General features: G+C 42.2%; 1 protein-coding gene across 9 annotated transcripts in view; it reads left to right on the top strand.

Moving 5' to 3' along the window:
• Positions 1-18,736, top strand: part of CELF2 (CUGBP Elav-like family member 2) — a 423,961-nt gene that overhangs the window by 321,291 nt on the left and 83,934 nt on the right. For all 9 annotated transcript variants that reach the window (XM_067534964.1, XM_067534962.1, XM_067534960.1 and 6 more), the window contains one exon: positions 15,624-15,672. In XM_067534964.1, the coding sequence (XP_067391065.1) occupies positions 15,624-15,672 (49 nt within the window). The remainder of the gene's footprint in view (positions 1-15,623; positions 15,673-18,736) is intronic.

The raw sequence follows: 18,736 nt of genomic DNA, 5'->3' as shown, positions 1-18,736 counted from the left end.
AAGTGTGTTCTGGTGTATGTGTGTAATTTAAGAATGCAGCAACGTTCCTGTCTTCATAAAATATCGAAATGTTTTGCCATTGTAGAGTATTGGATTAACATTGATGACTTTTTCTTTTGACACAATATTTGACAGTTGTAGAGAATTAATAAAACTTAAGATCATTAGGAGATGGTGGGTTTGTAAAGAGAATTTATAGGTAAGATCCTCCCTTGGTGTAAACTGACATAATGCCATTGGCTTCAGTGGAGCTGTGCTCATCTTTACCAGCTGAGGCTCTGGTCACATTCTGTTTTAATCCTGAGTAAGGATAAGAGAAAATTGTTGTCAAAATTTGGTAACTTCTGGGGTGACAGATAAATACATAAATAAAGTATCTACAGTCCCTTGCTGGGTAGTTGTCTGTTGGCTCTCTCTCAGTCAGATTTTCAAATACAATTCATTCCTGGTTAATGAGAACAGTTTAACAGTACAAATCTGGCTATTCTGCTCCTGTCTATCTATCTATCTATCGATCAATATATTGTCAGTTTTATACTACCACCCATCACCACAGTATCTGAACAACTTCCATGTATAGTCAATAGCAATGCGGAGTCCCTAGTTCATAAAATACTTTGAGAGCAAAGGTTCTGTTGATAGCCCATTCCTATTGATCAGAAAGTCTCAGCTGACATCTCGATAAATAGATCTTTACATGAATGTGGGAGCTATTGGCCATAACTCATCACTGCATTTTTCAGTACTTCCCAGTCTGGAGACTTGGAGACCTGGCATCTTATTCATTTATGGAATCATAGAAGATATGAGTTGGAAGGGAGCTCAGGAGGTCATCTAGTCCAATCCCTTTCAAAACCCGTTTCAGCTGAAGACTTTGGCTAGTTCTTGAAATTGTTTTATAAACTTGCACGTTGCAAGGTAGTTTGGGGCACATGTAAGACTTTCTGGAGGAGACTTAGTAGTGGGTTGGTAATGGGGAGAAAAGTTGGCTGATTTGCACTGGAGAAATGGAAATTGTGACTAATGAAATGCATTCCTATCTTAAAGTTCTTCCTCACCTTTTCTAAGTGAAAAGTGCAGAAGGTCCACATCAACACTGTTAAGACTCTCTATAAACCTTTGTGCCCTTCATTCTAATTTGAAAGGAAGTATTTCAATACACATCTTTTTGCCTATTTTAGGCTTATCTTAATCATGTTCTTTAAATATAAGATGTCCTTTAAGAGTACGTTTAACAGGAACATTTAAAAAGCTATCTATCTATCTACCCAGCCACGCACCCGACCCTACCCTACAAATGCACCCTAGAATTTTACATTTGAGCCAAATAATACACTTCACATGCGGACAGAAGACTAAGTGAGCCAGTGGTCCAAGGGACAGAGTGAATCAGGCAGAAAGTTTGCTAGGAACATGAAAAAACTTCTAACAGAAACCCATCGTGCAGACAGAAGGCGTGTGCCCCGGACACTTAAAGAAGTCACAAATGAAGGAAAAGACAACTAGATCTGAGATATTGTCACTGAAAAAAAGGAGTCCTGAGTTAGATTTTTTTGCACAACTAAAATGTTGCTGCTTTTCACATTTTTGCCACCTGTCGTTCATTTTAAGATGTTAGTTTGATCTTTGCAGTGATGCTGCTTGAGATATCAGATATCTTGCAGTTCAGTAATCACATCAGGATTTCCCAAAGGAGCTAACTTAGAAAAGTGCAAAACAAAGTGATCTGGTCAAATGAAGCTCTGACACAACAAGCATCTTAATGTGAAAGTAGGAATGTTCTTAGTCCTAACTGAAGGGGAGCGTTCATTATAGAAAACACTATTTTCTGTTTGTTTTTTTCTTTTGTTTTTTAAAAAAAGCTTTAATTTGGGCAAACATTGCTCATGGTTATTCCTAGCCTGATGGTGAATTCTCTTTGGTAAACTGGTAAAATTAAATGTATTTGATTTTGTGGCCTCAGAGCATAAAAAGAGAAGTTTTTCCCCAGGGCCAGATTAAAGTTTAGGCTCTCTAAGACAGTGCATAGTACCCCAGCTCCTGCAGTCACCTGATCAGGCTGGAATCTCAGCTTTCATTTCAGGAGCAAGAGGAAAGGAAGCCTTTAGCCAGCAGATTGCAAAGAAAATGTGACCCCAGTGCAACTAATGTTGGGGTCATTTTCCTGAGTTCACGGAGAGCCAGAAATGATAGCTCTGAAAAGGGGGAACTGACCCGTGCAGCTCAATGGGGTGTTAATGCCAAGAGTTGCTTCTCTGCCCCCCAGCCCACCAACATCTGCACAGCAGAGGACTCTGCATGTGGAAGGAGAAGAGAGTAGTAGATTTGTCCCATTAACTCAAGTGGATACACCCTGCTGCTAGAATAAATACTGCTGCTCCTGGGAAGGATATGGGAACTCTATTCTGCTGTGTTTTGGAGGATGGGGGTGATGGGAGAAGAGACCTGGGCAGGCCCTGTTTCATGGCATGCCTGGGGTCCCTATATTGCTTTGCTCCAGCTCTGTTTTCCATTTAATAACATGCTGCTTTTGCACTCAGATGATTTAAAAAAATACTTTATTGAAAACAACAGCCTGGCCATTAACTTGGAATCCGTGCCAAAGGCTGAAAGGCTCAGAACTTGAAAATAAAAAAATAGATGTTGTTATGGCCTAAGTTTCCTAGCTGTCCTTGTGAGTTGTGTTTTTCCTTATGGAAAACAGGCAGTTGTGTACGCAGTTGTAAGTGGCACCTAAGGAGATCACAGGGTGCATGCACGCAACTGCATACCACAACCTTGACATCATTTTAGTTGTAGTTCTCTGGATTCTAGTGAAGTTCAGTGTTTTTCCTTTCTGTGAGGCACTTTTCCTCACGTGGCCCTAGTATTCTTATGGTAAAGCGATGCAAACTAGATAGTGAAGAGAAAATGAAATGAATCCACAAACTGGTACAGCTAATAGCCCTGCGTAGGGAGAGGCAGGGTACAGTTTCAAAGCACCTGAGTGGCATGCAATAAGAATTAGGCTCCGAAGTGCTTAAGTCACTTTTGAAAATGAGACTTGGGATTTTAAGTCATTTAAGTGCCTTTGAAAACGTTACCCAATGGCAGTAAGGAGGCATGGTTCCCTTGTGTTGATAGTTCTTGTAGGTATGATGACCCAATGACTAGGGCACTGGACTGAGACTTGAGAGACCTGGGTTCAAATCTCTGCTTCACTGCTGGTTGCTTGTGTGACCTTGGGCACGTCACTAAGGGTAGAGCTACACTGCACGCTAAGCCCAGGCACTGACTCAGGTTTGAGCCCAGGCACCCTTCTGTCCACACACAAATCAGTCTGACTTGGGGCAACAAGCACTCAGAACCCAGGTCCTAGGATGCTGCTAGGGGCATTGGTCAGAGCCCAAGTCCCTCTGTGACTTGGGTCCAAACCCTCTTATTTTGCAGTGTAGGTGCAGGTCAAGCCGCATATCTGTGTCAGAAGATTTGGATGCATTAGCATGGCTGTGAGACCCAGGTCCAGCAACTCCCAGCACAATTGGAGTTGCTGTTAGCAAGGGAAGTGAAGGGTAATGAGAGATTTCTATAGGTATGTCAGCAACAAGAAGGAGGTCAGGGAAAGTGTGGGCCCCTTACTGAATGGGGGAGGCAATCCAGTGATGTGGAAAAAGCTGAGGTATCCAGTGCTTTTTTTGCCTCTGTCTTCACAGACAAGGTCATCTCCCAGACTACTGCACTGGGCAGCACAAAATGGAGAGGAGGTGAGCACCCCTCAGTGCTGAAAGAACAGGTTCAGGCCTATTTAGAAAAGCTGGACATGCACAAGTCTATGGGGCCGGATGCAGTGCATCCAAGGGTGCTGAGGGAGTTGGCTGATGTGATTGCAGAGCCATTGGTCATTATCTTTGAAAACTCATGGCAGTTGGGGGAGGTCCTGGATGATTGGAAAAAAACAAAAGTTGTGCCCATCTTTAAAAAGGGGAAGAAGGAGGATCCGGGGAACTACAGATCGGTCAATCTCATCCCAGTCCCTGGAAAAATCATGGAACCCATTCTGAAGCACTTGGAGGAGAGGAAGTTGATGAAGAACAGTCAGCATGGATTCACCAAGGGCAAGTCATGCCTGACCAACCTAATTGCCTTCTATGATGAGATGACTGGCTCTGTGGATGTGGGGAAAGCGGTGGATGTGATATATCTTGACTTTAGCAAAACTTTTTATATGGTCTCCAATAGTATTCTTGCCAGCAAGTTAAAGAAGTATGGGTTGGATGAATGGATTATAAGGTGGATAGAAACCTGGTTAGATCATCGGGCTCAACAGGTAGTGATCAACAGCTCGATGTCTAGTTGGCAGTCAGTATCAAGCAGAGTTCCTCAAGGGTCAGTCCTGGGGCTGCTTTTATTCAACCTCCTCATTAATTATCTAGATGATGAGGTGGATTGCACCCTCAGCAAATTTGCAGATGACACTAAATTGGGGGGAGTGGTAGATAAGCTGGAGGATAGGAATAGGATACAGAGTGACCTGGACAAATTGAAGGATTGGCTGAAAAGAAGTCTGATGAGGTTAAACACGGACAAGTGCAGAGTCCTGTACTTAGGATGAAAGAATCCTATGCACTGCTACAGACTAGGGACCAACTGACTAAGCAGCAGAAAAGGACCTGGGGGTTACAGTGGACAAGAAGCTGGATATGAGTCAACAGTGTGCCCTTGTTGCCAAGAAGACTAACAGCATATCTGGCTGCATTAATACGAAAATTTCCAGCAGATTGAAGGAAGTGTTTATTCCCCTCTATTTGGTACTGGTGAGACCACATCTGGAAAATTGTGTCCAGTTTTGGGCCCCCCACTACAGAAAGGATGTGGACAAATTGGAGAAAGACCAGTAGAGGGCAATGAAAATGATTAGGGGTCTGGGGCACATGATGACTGGTTTTATTTAGTCTGCAGAAGAGAAGAATTAGGGGGATTTGATAGCAGTCTTCAACTACCAAAGAGGATTGAGCTAGGCTGTTCTCAATGGTGGCAGATGACAGAACTAGAAGCAATGGTCTCAAGTTGCAGTGGGGGAGGTCTAGGTTGGATATTAGGAAAAACGTTTTCACTAGGAGAGTGGTGAAGCACTGGAATGGGTTACTAGGGGGTGCTGGAATCTCCATCCTTAGAGGTTTTTAAGGACTGGCTTTGCAAAGCCTTGGCTGGGATGATTTAGTTGGGATTGGTCTTGCTTTGAGCAGGGGGAGTTGGACTAGATGACCTCCTGAGTCCCTTACAATCCTAGTAATCTAGGAGTCTATGAATTCTGAATCCAGATTTACTGTGCTGTGTGGACACCCAAGCACAGGCTTGCTAACACCAAGTCCACAAGTCCAGGTCCCACAGATCTAGGCTAACTGTGCACTGTACATGTACCCTAAGTCTCTCTGTTATTCAGGCCCCCATGTGTAAAATGGGGATAATTGCACTGCCCTGCCTCCCACAGGTCTTGTGAGGATAAATACATTTAAGATGGTAAGGGATTTATATACTACGGTGATAGTGTCTGTATAAGTAGAGAGATAGGCAGAGTAATGGTGCTATGGGTTCTAATCCAGGTAATACTCATTGTATTACCTTGGGCAAGACATCACATCATTGTGGTTCATTTTCATTTTCTTCAGAAACGTGGATAATTATATACCATACCTTGAAGGGAATTGTGAGGCTTAGTTGATTATTAGCAAAGCACTCTGTGATCTTTGGATGGATGGTATAGTAGTGTTATGAAGGAAGAAAATATTGGAGCGCAAACTTCAATTGGCAAAATGTCAACAAAAGTTATTGCTGCCATAGACGAGATGAATAAATATCACTGTTAAAACAATATCTGGTGTTTTGCTCAGATGTTTTAATGGGTTTTCTTTTTAAGCATGGATAATACAAAGTAACCCCAAGGCATTATTCCAAACAAGATGTAGAATCCAACTTGATATCTATTTTTAGGACTGAATGGATTTTGTAAAGGCTCATTTGTCTGACGAAAAGATAGTTAATCATTTTTGTTTGCATCTGATTATGAAGGGGAAATATCAGTAGTACCTCCCCTCCCTTTTCTTAATTTTGCTCTATCTGACTTGCTTATATCCCAAAGTCCCAGCGACATGGGTGGGCAGAAAGGAATGAGGGCAGTATAACTTTGTAAAATTTATAAAATGGAGTTGTCACTTATAAAACCACCAAATTGGGGGAGAAGGGAATGTGAGGTAACAATTTTTAAAGACAAAGTGTTAAATGCTAATTCATAAAGGTGGCTGGCAGAACAGCAGGATGTGGGAGGTAAACTGTGGAAGGAATCATTAGAATATGAATTTCTGTCCAGGTCTGTAGATGATTTGACCAAACTACTCCTTCACATCCGTGGTCAACTGAATAAAATAATTGTTAGCTTTACAGGTTAGCTTTAAACCAGGGCTCATGCATGTAGTATCATTATCCAAGGTAGGTTAAAAGAGGTTTAATAAGTTGTCAGGAATATTTACCAAAAGAAATGCAAGCTATAGTTTGGGGAGACATGTGGTATTTACCATATAATATATGTCTCAATTTGATATGAATTTATTTTAAAGCATAGCATTACTTTAAGACACTCAAGTTAATGTTCAATTTAACTTGAATTTAAAAAAAATAAAATATAGTGTGTTACAAATGACTGACTTGGAAAGCCTCCAAAAGTCATTGAATTTCAGCGGTTTCAATGTTTTCTTATAAAAGAAACAACTTGTTGAAATGAGCTCTTTGCTTGTTCCTTTGTTTTGAATAGAAAATAATGATGTTATGCATTGTGACATGGAGTATATTTATTGTCCACCAACCCCATTCTGATATATGGATATATGAATGCTTTTATTTATTCATATGGCAATAATATCTAGGAGTCCCAGTCATGGACCTGGACTCCCTTGTGCTGGGTGCTGTACAGACCCAGAACAAAAAGATAGCCCCTGTCCCAAAAAGCCTGTCTTATGGACTTGTGTATGGAAGGTCTAAACCAAACTATCTTCAACCTACCCTATCATTAAGAATATTTTTCTTCTTACTACTACTACCTTGCATTTGTCGGATATTTCTGATGAACACATTATAAATATGTATCGATTGAGCCTGACAACACACTAGTGAGGCAACAACATATTAGACTCCTTTTAATGATGGGTAAAGTGAGGAAAAAGCGAGTAATTGACTTACCTAAACAAGCCAGTGCTGGGAATCGGAGTCCTTCCTCCACGCTACATGATGCTTCCCTAACCACCAAAGCGAATACAGGTCTTTCCATTGACCTCAGTGGGCTTTGAAACAGACCTTTTTTAGTCGTTGTTACTGCAGTTAATATAGAGAATATTATCCTGCTTACAAATTCATTATATATACAGGCCACTAATAATTAATTTTACATGAATACCCACTGCATCAAAGGCAGTGATTTACTGATAACATCGTGACAGGGTGTCAAATTTGTTCAGTAACGAATGCATACCTTCCCCTGCAGGTATGTTTTGGTAGAGCCTGTTGCTCCTGAGTCATAGCTGCAATATTGGCAGCGTATTACCAAATTAATTCAATGCAAGCCAAGTGGTTCTACACCATTTTCTTAGAGAGGAAAATTCAAAAAGTCAATCAAATCAAATCAAGTAAAAAAAAAAGTCGCTGTAGACTCTTACAATTGGTGACTGACAAAGACAAACAAAATACGGGTCACCAATGAAATGATGTGAAAATCTGACTGTGACCTCCTCTGACCAGGGGCCATCCTTATGGATTTGGAAAGCTCCTAGCAAATAGTGGGTGGTCCTGCAAGTAACATACAAAATAACAGTCATCTGAAAAATTAATATTCTCGCAAAAAACTGGGCATGATTAATTTCTTGGGGGTTCTCTGTCTTGGGGAATGGAGGAATTTCCCCAACTTTCACATGGGGGAAAGGGTTATCATAACAGGTTTTATTTCTGATTTTCTTTGGACCACTAGTCTAATTAATCGTGCAGGTTAAATGGATCAGGAGCTTGGAGAAAAACTGAAATATATTCCCTATATTATAATTAGGCAATTCACTTATGCTTATATTTTTCCCTTCTCTCTCTGTTGCCAGCCTGCATCTGTCGCATTCTGACACATTGCCCCTATCCTCAGTACTCCCTATTCCACTTCTTCCAAGAGGCCTATACACCTTAGTCCTCTCCTCATAAAATTATTTAGATATCCTTTAAGGATCTGGCTAGACACAGGGCCAAATCCTCAACTGACGTAAATCACCATTGATTTTTAATTCTACACTGATTTATGCCAACTAAGGATATGATCCTGAAAGGACAGAAATAGCAAGATGCATGCACACTGTCATTATCTAATCCTTTTGCTTTTTGTTCCACCCCTTGCTTGATGTAGTTGAAGCTCTGCAGGGGAAGGGGTCGATATAAATAACAAGAATCCTGGTATCTTTTTTTTTTTTTTTTTTGGTCCTCATCCTGAAATTTTATTTTAAAGTCCCCTCTCCCAGCTGTTGAGTTCTCTTCTCCCTTCCTGCCTTATTGGCCCTTTGATCATCCTCTACTACCCCTGCTTCTTCTGTGGTCCCTTTATTTCCCTTCTCCCCAAGAAGTCTTTGTTAACACAGGGTGTGTGAAGGTATCTGAATTCCTCTTCATCCCTGGAGCCACTTACACAGTGACTCTGGTCAACCTTTCGGGGAGTTCTCTGAAGCCGCTTCCCTTTCCCAGAACATTTAGCCTAATCATCCAAAGAGCTGCATCGTATTTTCTTGAGTGGTGATCTTCAGAAAAAGACGATGCGAGGGGTGAGTTGAGAAGGGGCATGGTAAAACAGCAGTGGGGAAGGACAGCAAATGAGCCAAGAGGAGAAAAGCTAACAACAGAGAGCATGAAACAGGTGGAATGGGATTAAGAGCTCCAGAGAAATGAGGGGTATGGATGGGTTGGAGATTTTGAAAGGATTATGACCTGAGAAGTGACAATATTAAGAGTCACAGAAATAGAGAGTCACTTTCAGCATGCTGAGATCTTCTAAGCTCTTTGCTTGGAGTCACACTGTGCTGAACTCTGCAGGAAACTCCTCCCTTCACCCAGAATTGTAGGGGGCCAGTGAGTGACCAAAGCGTTGAACTGGTTGAAGCCAAAGAATGATCAACAGGGTCACACGGGGTGGCTTGATTTGTGGTTTTCTTCCACATAAGAAACAAGAGGGATCGGTTGGAAAGTGGGAGATCCTCATCATCATGCACAGACAGCAAAGCTCGTGACTGGGACAAAATAATCCCACATGAAATTTTTTGTAATGAATCACAAAATAGTGACTCTTGTCCAAAATCTAGTTATGGCTCTATCTGTGCATGGCCTGATTGTCCAGAAGTGCTGAGCATCCACAAATTCCACCGAAGTCCGTGGGAATTCCGCCCTTCTGAAAATCAAATGCAGCAGCCTTTTCTCCAGCACTGAAGGGACACATTTGCATGCTTTCAGAAAACCCTCCTTTCTGCAGGACAGGTGGATTTATAAGGCACTGGGACAGCAGTGTATGTAGAAATCAAGCCTGAGATTAAGGGATTAGGCTGCTTTAAAGGAGTTGGATACACAATTCCCATCAAAGTTAATGGGAATTGGGTGTCCAAATCCCCAGTGATTTAGAAAAACCCACCCTAACTATGCTAATATTGAAGAAAGGGTTAAGCAACTGCTGCTAACGTGGTCATTACTGAATGCATAGCAGTGCCTGCACCATACCGTCTCTGCTGAGAATTCTCTCCCATTCACCTTTGGCACTCCGTGTTTAAGACTACACCTGTTTTTCAAAATTCTTTGAATAAATAAAACAAGCTGTAAGCGTATGTTGTTGTGAGATGTGAAAACACACAATAATAATCACAGCTAATGACTCTTCTAAATGCTAAACTGTGCGCACACCTCCTTGTTTGGTATTTGTTTTGTATACAGAAGGTAACATAGACTGAATAACTAGGACGCCAAGTTACAGATGGGGCTGTGGAGTGTTATTTGACAGCCGATTAGAGTAGTCTGACAGGAATGATGACTTAATCACCGCGACAGACTCCAAATTCCCAGATAGAATTCCACCCAGGTTAATATAATTTCCTTGCAAAAATTTTTTTTGCCAAAAATAGACTCTTACCCTGCTTCTTTTCCCTCTTACAGATGTCACATGGTTTTGACAAGAATGTAAATAGGTAGCATTATTACTGCCGAAAAGATGACTTTGAGGCTTGAAAGCCAGAAAGGATCTGTACCTCAGAGAGCATTTTTCCAGCACAGCTGAATTTACATATGGTTGTACCTGCTGAGAACAAAAGGGTGAAAAGCACCTGATTAGTCATCTTTAATGTATAGGCCATGACTTGGGTCCTGCTCCCAGAAAAGCCAACCGTAAAATTCCTATTGATTTAAGTGGGATTGCACATATTGCAAGCAGTTATTCCAGTTCCCATGTGCACCACATGAGGATCCGCTTGTCACATTGGAGTCCTAGTTTTTATGGTGCTTTGCACTGCGACCTGGTGTGGCCCAGCGGATGGAGCACAGGACAGGAATTCAGGAGACGTGGGTTCTATTTCTGTCTGTGCTGCTGGCTGACCTTGGGCAAGTCACTTCATCTCTCTGTGCCTCTGTTTCCTCATCTGAAAAATAGGGATAATGATGCTTACTTCCTTTGTAAGGCACTACATAAGAGTTAGGTGGCAGTGTTGTCTATACAGCATCATGCACATGAGTGGAGCTACGGAAAACCTTGACAATGCAGGATTGTTCTCTACTACAGTACGGTCTCTGGTCTGGTTTCAAAGAGCTCAAGACATGAGACTTCTACCAAATCTTTTGGGAGGCTGTTCCACAATCAAATAAATCTTGCTGATAGAAAATATCAGTTATTTTCTTTTCCTATGGGACATGAGCTGCATTCGGGGCATTGTTGATGTGCAAATTTTTATACTTGCATTACCTTATTTCTTCCGTATTTATTAACTGCAAAATCATTCTCATAAATACTGCACTTTTAGAAGCAATAGTTCCTTCAAGCCACAGAAAAATATCTCCACTGTTTTTAGTTATGAAAGCATGACATATTGAGAAATCACTCACCTGGAGATACATAAGTGTATGGATTTCTGATGTATATCTACAATAACTGCTTTCTGATAAGACATGAAATCCTTCATTTCAGCAGATGACATGATTCTAGTGGGTGGCATCTAATTTGAAACAGGTTTATATCATCTGTAATCTTTTGGAGGACCTGGGAAAGCACAGCTATTTTATTACTTTATAGCCTACAGTTATACAAGCAAGATATAAAATGTTCAGGTTATTTTCCCGTTTGCTCATTGTAAAGGGAAGGGAAAGTATCTATTTAGCTCTTGTCTCTGCCCCCTTTAATTTTCTTATTCACTGCACACCTCTTCCAGATTCAATCTCCCCCCGCCCCTCACTTTTAAATATTTTATGGGTAGAGAGCTTATAATATGTATTGTCACGGCAGCTGTCTCCAGAGGTCAGCAATGAGTTTAATAATGAGATGCGAACCAGTGACTCTGTAAAACCCATTTCAGGTTATAAATGGCATGTTTTATTGAATCTAGTGTTAAAGGTTGCTAACTTATCAATTGGTGGTGGCCAGGGTTAAACAAGCTTCAACATGAACCCACTCATGTAAGGAAACTGACAGGGTAACATTTTTTACCACCCTTTTCTTTCCAGATGCCCTGTTTTTGTGTTTTGTACCTACCATACCTTGGATGTCCTGCAGGCTACCCTCACAGGGCCTGATTCTGATCTCATGCTAGTTTGCTGTAGTGTAACTCTATTGAGTACAATGGAGTTACTCCTGATTTTACACCTGCTAGTCTTCAGACTGAATACCAGCAAGATCTACAGAAAAGATTTCAGGGAAAAGACTCTTTGAGAGAAGATTAATTCACTAGAGTTAAGTTCTAGTCTGGTAGAAGTAGATTATTGACTTTGTTTTACTTGTAACCGTATATCTGTTTCTATTCTCTTTGCTTAGTAGCTTTGTTCTTTATTAATAAACTTATTCTTAGTTTTACTAGAAGTTCTTCTCTGTGTGGTAATACTAAAGGGTGACTTCTCAAGCTCAGCTTGAAGGCTGAGGTACCTACTGGCGCTTTAGATACCACAGGCTTGGTAATTTCTGAGAGTACCTAGTAATGGGGACTGGATACAGCTGTGGAATGCATTTCCAAGGTGTTCCGGATCTAGGGTGCATCCAATGTTACCTGCAAGGCAAAGTAAAAGCTGGCAGAACTTTAGAGGAAATTGTGTGGTTGGCTAACACACTGGGGTAACTGGGAGCTGTCACTTAGTTAAGCTCCAGCAAGTCTCTCTGTTGCTAAGGCAGAGGGGTAGCAAAATTACTCATAGTTCCCGGCTCTGGTGATAAAGCACCAGATGATGATGGCTTTTTCATGATGACCACTACAAAGGATATTTTCCTTATGAGCTTGATCCACCATTGGCCTCTATGTCAAACCCCTCTAGGGTGAAAATAAAAAGAGCCTTCAATTAGAACCATATATGTATAGAAATTACAGATAGAACTGGCTCTGGTCTAAATCAGTCTGCTTAGATACAATGGTATTAAGTGATGTATAAATACGGGTAGATAGTTAGGCTCCCCATGTTGTATAACAGGGGCGTTGGTTTGGTTTTTCGTGACTACGTGTTCTCCAGAGCAATCTGAAATAACCCAAGCAATACTAACTGCAGCACTTTCCTCAGGAGTGTTCTATAGCCTAATAGAACTCAATGTCCGAAAATGTCTCTGGAAGAGTCAGTCCAAATTTCCCTTTGCTCATCGCTCCTGGTTACACCCTCTTGTGTCACCCTAAGCAATTCCTGGAGTTCATTGGTGACTTCATCTTTCAAGTGCTTCGCAAAGAGGCAATGCAGATAATGCACTCGTTTTCATGAGTTACGCCCATCTTTTTTCTCATTTTATTTTTCCCTTGCTGGGTGGATGCACTTTCCCACATTCCTGTGAACTTAAATTCCCCTGCAGTGCCACATAGAAATATAACACTCGGAGAGGCCTCACGAGGTTGTCTAGTCCAGGGGTTTGCGCAACAAATTTTTTTGGTGGCCTCAGGGTGTGGCCACCAACTCTTGCTGGTGGCCACTCTGACAGATTTTCCTTAAATACTTCCCCCTGGCCCTGCACCCCTCTCCCTGGCCCCGCTGACTCCCTCAATCCCCCCTTCCTTCTATCTCTTCTGGCCCCTACTGCTTCCAGCAGCTCCTCATCACCCCTCCAGACTCCCCATCCCATCACCCTTGGGCTCTACGGCTTCTCCCCACCCCCATTGTCCTGAGCTCCCTTCTGTGGTCTCACACCCAGAGCCTGCCCCCAGAGTCCCGTGGTGGAAGCCAGTGGGGGTTGGGGCAGAGCCTACCCCCTCCACCCCTCTCCCGAAGGTGAGTTATGAACTCACCAGCCACCTGCAGAGTCAAAGGTTCTTCCCCTCTCGAGCACATATCTCAGCCCCACATGTCTGCAGAGGCACTGCCCAGAGCCCCTAGGAGACTGCGCGGTGCAGGGCGCCAATTCCCTGCTGGCAGCACCAGCAAACACCAAGGCAGCGCATCCAGGAGCAACAGCTGGATGCTACAGGGAGGGGCCACTTGGGGCAAGCAGCAGCCACTCCCTGCAGCCCTCCATCTCTGCCCTGGTGGCTGCAGAAAAATCCCTAGTGGCCACATGCGGCCATGGGGGCCGCATGCGAGAAAAGTTGATCTACCAACTTGCCCCGCCCCCATTCAGGCAACATTAAGTATACCTTGACCATCACTGATAGATGTTTGTTAAACCTGTTTTTAAAAACCTCCATTGGGCTTCCACAAGCTTCCCCAGTAACCTGTGCTTAACTATCCTTGTATTTAGAAAGCTTTTCCTCCTATCAAACCTAAATCTCCCTTAACTTTGCTGATGTCAAGATAACGATTAAACATCAGTTAAAGGAGCTAGAGCACCACAGACATTCCCCCAGCCTAGATATTAGATGAAAATCAGAGAGATGGCAGACAAGCACTGAGCCTAACTGAGAAACAAATGGGTCAAAGAAAGCGGAATTGTTGAAATAGAAGTATTTTACACATCCCAGTGACTACGTGCACCATGTGTCTCGCCTCGGCTTGTTCCTTAGGGCACTGTCGGCAATGAAACGGAAGCAGCTTTGCAAACCGTGCGAGGAATGTATTGATTTGTGGGACCAGGGGACATTCTGAACTTTGAACAGATTCTATGGAAGATTCACAATAATGTTGTCTACTCGCCAAGGAATCCATCAAGTACAGCTTTGAAAACTAAACGCCACCACCAAAAACCACACGTGTTAGTCATTTTCTCTCTGGCTCTAAACACCCTTGACATGATTGCGTTGTTCCCATCTTCTGCCTAATTGTTGAGTTTCCAATTCCGTATTTGGCATCTTCATTCAGTTGGAATAGCAGTTGATAGTTTCAGCAGCGCAAGCCCTGTTGTGTTCATGGAGTGCAATAATAGTTTAGTTCATGTTGTTCAACATGCCTGTGTGAAATGTGGAGGAATTATTGGAGAAAAGTGTATGGCCCTGATCCTGCAATGAGCTCTGCGTCTTCAGGCCCCCAGACGTATGCAGAGCCCCACTGAAGTCAGTGAGCCGCTATGCGACCTCATGTGTCTTTCCCCGTGGAACAATTTGCAGGATCAGTGCCTATGGCTTGAGAGCAGCAATCAGAAATGACCACTGAAATGACCACTGAAATTGCTCTGCAAGCTCCACAGAGATATCTTCCCAATAACTGTCATGGGATTGCACCAACCTACCAAACAAGTTGCTATATAAACACACAGGAGTTTGCCAGTTGTTTAGCAGTTAGAAAGAGAAAGAAAGCAGAAAGAGTTGGAAAAAAGAAAGTGAATTAGGAGTTTTGATGGGGCCAGGATTGTAACCACACCCTAAGGGCAGCTTGGTGAATGAGTGATTAAAGTGTTTTCAAGAGAAGGCCAGTCACTAAGCAAGCAACAGCTATGGGAAACACAGATCTTTTCCCTTTGGTATTGGAAGAGTTGCTGTCACACACGTCTTAATCAAGAACTGAAGTTCATTTGTTAAACCAAAGACATCAAGATGTCTGGGTTTCAGTTGCCTGGCAGTTCTCAGATTACTTTAGAATTTTGTCTCCGTTCTGGTGGTTGCTAATGCAGTCAAGAAAAGAAAAGTTATAAACTGGTAAAACAGAAATCACTCATGCCATAAACCAGTGAGGGTTGTAACTTAAGAGGTCTTCTGAAGCTAGATACAACAAATTAAAGTTTATATGAGTCCTGTGGGGCCAATACATTTGGCAGCAGGGAGGAGGGGTTAAGCTTGCTGGTTATAAAATACTCCTTTAACATTTTACTTTCATTTAAAAGCCGATATTATGGTATTATTTGAAATTTATACCTTTCTGACTTGCCAGACTGTTTAATATTGATCATGTGTCATTTTAACCCCGTGAGCAGCTAAAGTCAGCAATGCCAATAAAATTAAAATGTGACTGTCTAACCTGCTGTACTGTCTTTTCATTTATATTTTTAGATGCATCATCCTATCCAGATGAAACCCGCAGATAGTGAAAAGTCCAATGGTAAGTGATTATCCTATTTCCTATTTAATGTGTGCGTGTGTCTCTTTTCATTTAAAAAAATAAATGCAATGTATGACTTATGCTTTTCTCTTAATACAGCAAAAGCCTTGTAAGGAAGCGTCCCTATAGCTGATAGGTCTGGAAAAATGTTGAGCTGCTCTGAACTCCCGTTTATCTTCAGTTTAAAGAAGGGAGGAAATGTTCTGAGAAATGTTATTTCCTCTGTTCCTTTTGCATTCTCTGTGTCATGCCCTTGTTGCATATGTCTTTAGTTTGTATCCTGGTACGGTAGTCGTGGAGTTTCTTAGCAATCAGTAACACCTGATGCTGAGAACAGTCTGAGATTAAAATAGTATGGGAGTAGAAAGAGACATTCCCATATTCAGGAAAGCATTTAAGCACCTGATGGGACTTAGGCATATACTTCAGGTTAAGCATATGTCTAAACATCCTTTCTGAATAATGATGCTTCTCTGAATCTGGACCCAATTTAGAATCAACTGGATGTTTTTCTCTTAAGTACGAGACCCATATTGACTTTTGTTTTATATAGAGTTCTCTAGATCTCTCTCAGATAAATTTTACAACAATAATATCTATGCAAAAGGGAGCTTATTGACTTAAAGTATTTATATGACATGCAAAATATACAGCACGCTAAATCTATAAAATGTGTTGGATCTGCATATTGAGGGCATTACACAATCTCATGGTAGGGCTGCCTTGCTGTGTGTGTTTCATTTGGAGAAAAAAAAATCTATACATCTTTTCCCCCTTGATTCATTCCTATAATTTACTAAAATATATGTTAAAGAAATCTCCTTCCTTCTTAGATTGCAAGAGCTTCTTTTCCCATAAGGCTGACATAATCAGAACTGGTGCCTTCCAACAGGCATCTTTGCACCTCATTAATTAGTAATCAGGGCAGAAGCCATGCACTTAGAGATCTACATAGCTGCAAATGTAAATTATGATTGGGCTCTAAATCTCTCCGCAAGGTTTTGCTAATTGTAGTGCATCCCATTTTTAGCCTTCTCCACAGACTATGAAGTTTAGAAGGGAATTAGAACTTTGTACTATGCTCTTTTCCACATCGTGGATAGCTTTAAAAACTGGCCAGCTGCACAGGAGAGCTGGGCTGGCACCTATGTGAAATGGAATGGGGCGCTCACTCTAGTTTTGGAGAAGTGGTCACATAACATAAACCAAAAAATCTCTTACCGCTGGCAGAACTGTCACCCTGTTTTGGATGCTCAGCAGAAAGGCCAAGTAGTTTGAGTTTGGAAACTGGGTGAAATCCCAGCCTCATTGAAGTCACTGGGAGATTTATCACTGACTTCCTGGGGACCATGATTTCATCTCCCAATATTTATCATGCTCTCAATGAATGAATCCTTTCTATTCTGCAGGTGTACTGCACAAGACCCTATGAACTAATTAAGTCCTACATAAGGCCCACTACATAAAGTAAATTTCATTCTAATCTCATGGACAAGGTATAAGTGCAATAGACAATTGACCAAAAATGAATTAGCCCCTCATCCCGAGAGTCTGTCCTCCCAGGACAAGGCTGAAGCACACTGGCAGAGACCTATGGGGAATTTTGCAATGCCTGACCCTGTACCGGGCATAAATGCCTTACTCTCCAAAGCATTCTCCAGCATTTTTCACCAGCACTAAATACAGCTAAGTTACTTTTTTTTCCCCTCTTAAAGTTTTCCAGATTTTGGGAGAAGGTACAGAAGTCCCAACTCACTAAAGGAAAGTAAGCAGGTGTAATTGCCTCCTTTAGATTAAACTTCTGGAGCAAAGCAAATGATGTCAAATCTTCATATGCACAGTTAGAATGTTGAGGATACTTTGTTGTTTAAAGTTGGAGGACAAAGCTACTAGTATGGTGATGTGTGTAGCATAGCGCCTCAGAAATACTGGAAGTAAGAGCAGAGCCAGTGTAGGAGGAGAGCTAGAGGTATTGGCAGTTAGGGGGAGCAGAGTGGTGCAATGCAGAGGAACGGCTGGTAACTGTTTTCCAGCTGCCACTGGGGCAGCAGCTGAAGAAGGGCATTAACATTAATAATGGTTCTCAGGGCATATATCATGAGGACAGTTAAAGAAGTATGGGTTGGATGAATGGACTAAAAAGTGGATAGAAATTTGCCTAGATCATCAGGCTCAACGGGTAGTGATCAATGGCTTGATATGTAGTTGGCAGCCGGTAACAAGCAGAGTGCCCCAGAGGTCAGTGCTGGGGCCAGTTTTGTTCAACATCTTCATTAAAGATCTGGAGGATGGGGTGGACTGCACCCTCAGCAAATTTGCAGATGACACTATGTTACAGGGAGTGGTAGGAAAGCTGGAGGGCAGGGATAGGATACAGATTGACCTAGACAAATTAGAGGATTGGGCCAAAATAAATCTGTTGAGGTTCAACAAGGACAAATGCAAAGTCCTGCACTTAGGACGGAAGAATTCCATGCACCGCTACAGACTGGGGACCAACTTGCTAGGCAGCAGTTCGGCAGAAAAGTACCTGGGGATTACAGTGGACAAGAATATGGACTGGATATGAGTTAAAAGTGTGCCCTTATTGCCAAGAAGGCTAATGGTATATTGGGCTGCATTAGTAGGAGCATTGCCAGCAGATCGAGGGAAGTGATTATTCCCCTCTATTCAGCACTGGTGAGGCCACATCTGGAGTATTGTGTCCAGTTTTGGGCCCCCCACTACAGAAAGGATGTGGACAAATTGGAAAGAGTCCAGCGGAGAGCAACAAAAATGATTAGGGGGCTGGAGCACATGACTTATGAGGAGAAGCTGAGGGAACTAGCCTTGTTTAGTCTGCAGAAGAGAAGAATCAGGGAGGATTTGATAGCAGCCTTTAACTACCTGAAATGGGTTCTAGGGAGGATGGAGCTAGGCTGTTTTCAGTGTTGTTAGATGGCAGAACTAGAAGCAATGGTCTCAAGTTGCAGTGGGGGGGAGGTGTAGGTTAGATATTAGGAAAAGCTTTTTCGCTAGAAGGGTGCTGGAATGGGTTACCTACGGAGGTGGTGAAATCTCCATC

This window comes from Emydura macquarii, unplaced genomic scaffold (genome assembly GCF_026122565.2).
Source record: "Emydura macquarii macquarii isolate MOO-44397 ecotype Brisbane River unplaced genomic scaffold, CSIRO-AGI_Emac_v2 contig_3470, whole genome shotgun sequence".
Taxonomy (NCBI): domain Eukaryota; kingdom Metazoa; phylum Chordata; order Testudines; family Chelidae; genus Emydura; species Emydura macquarii.
The sequence above is the reverse complement of the archived record's forward strand: the minus strand, read 5'-3'. Positions and strand labels throughout refer to the sequence as shown.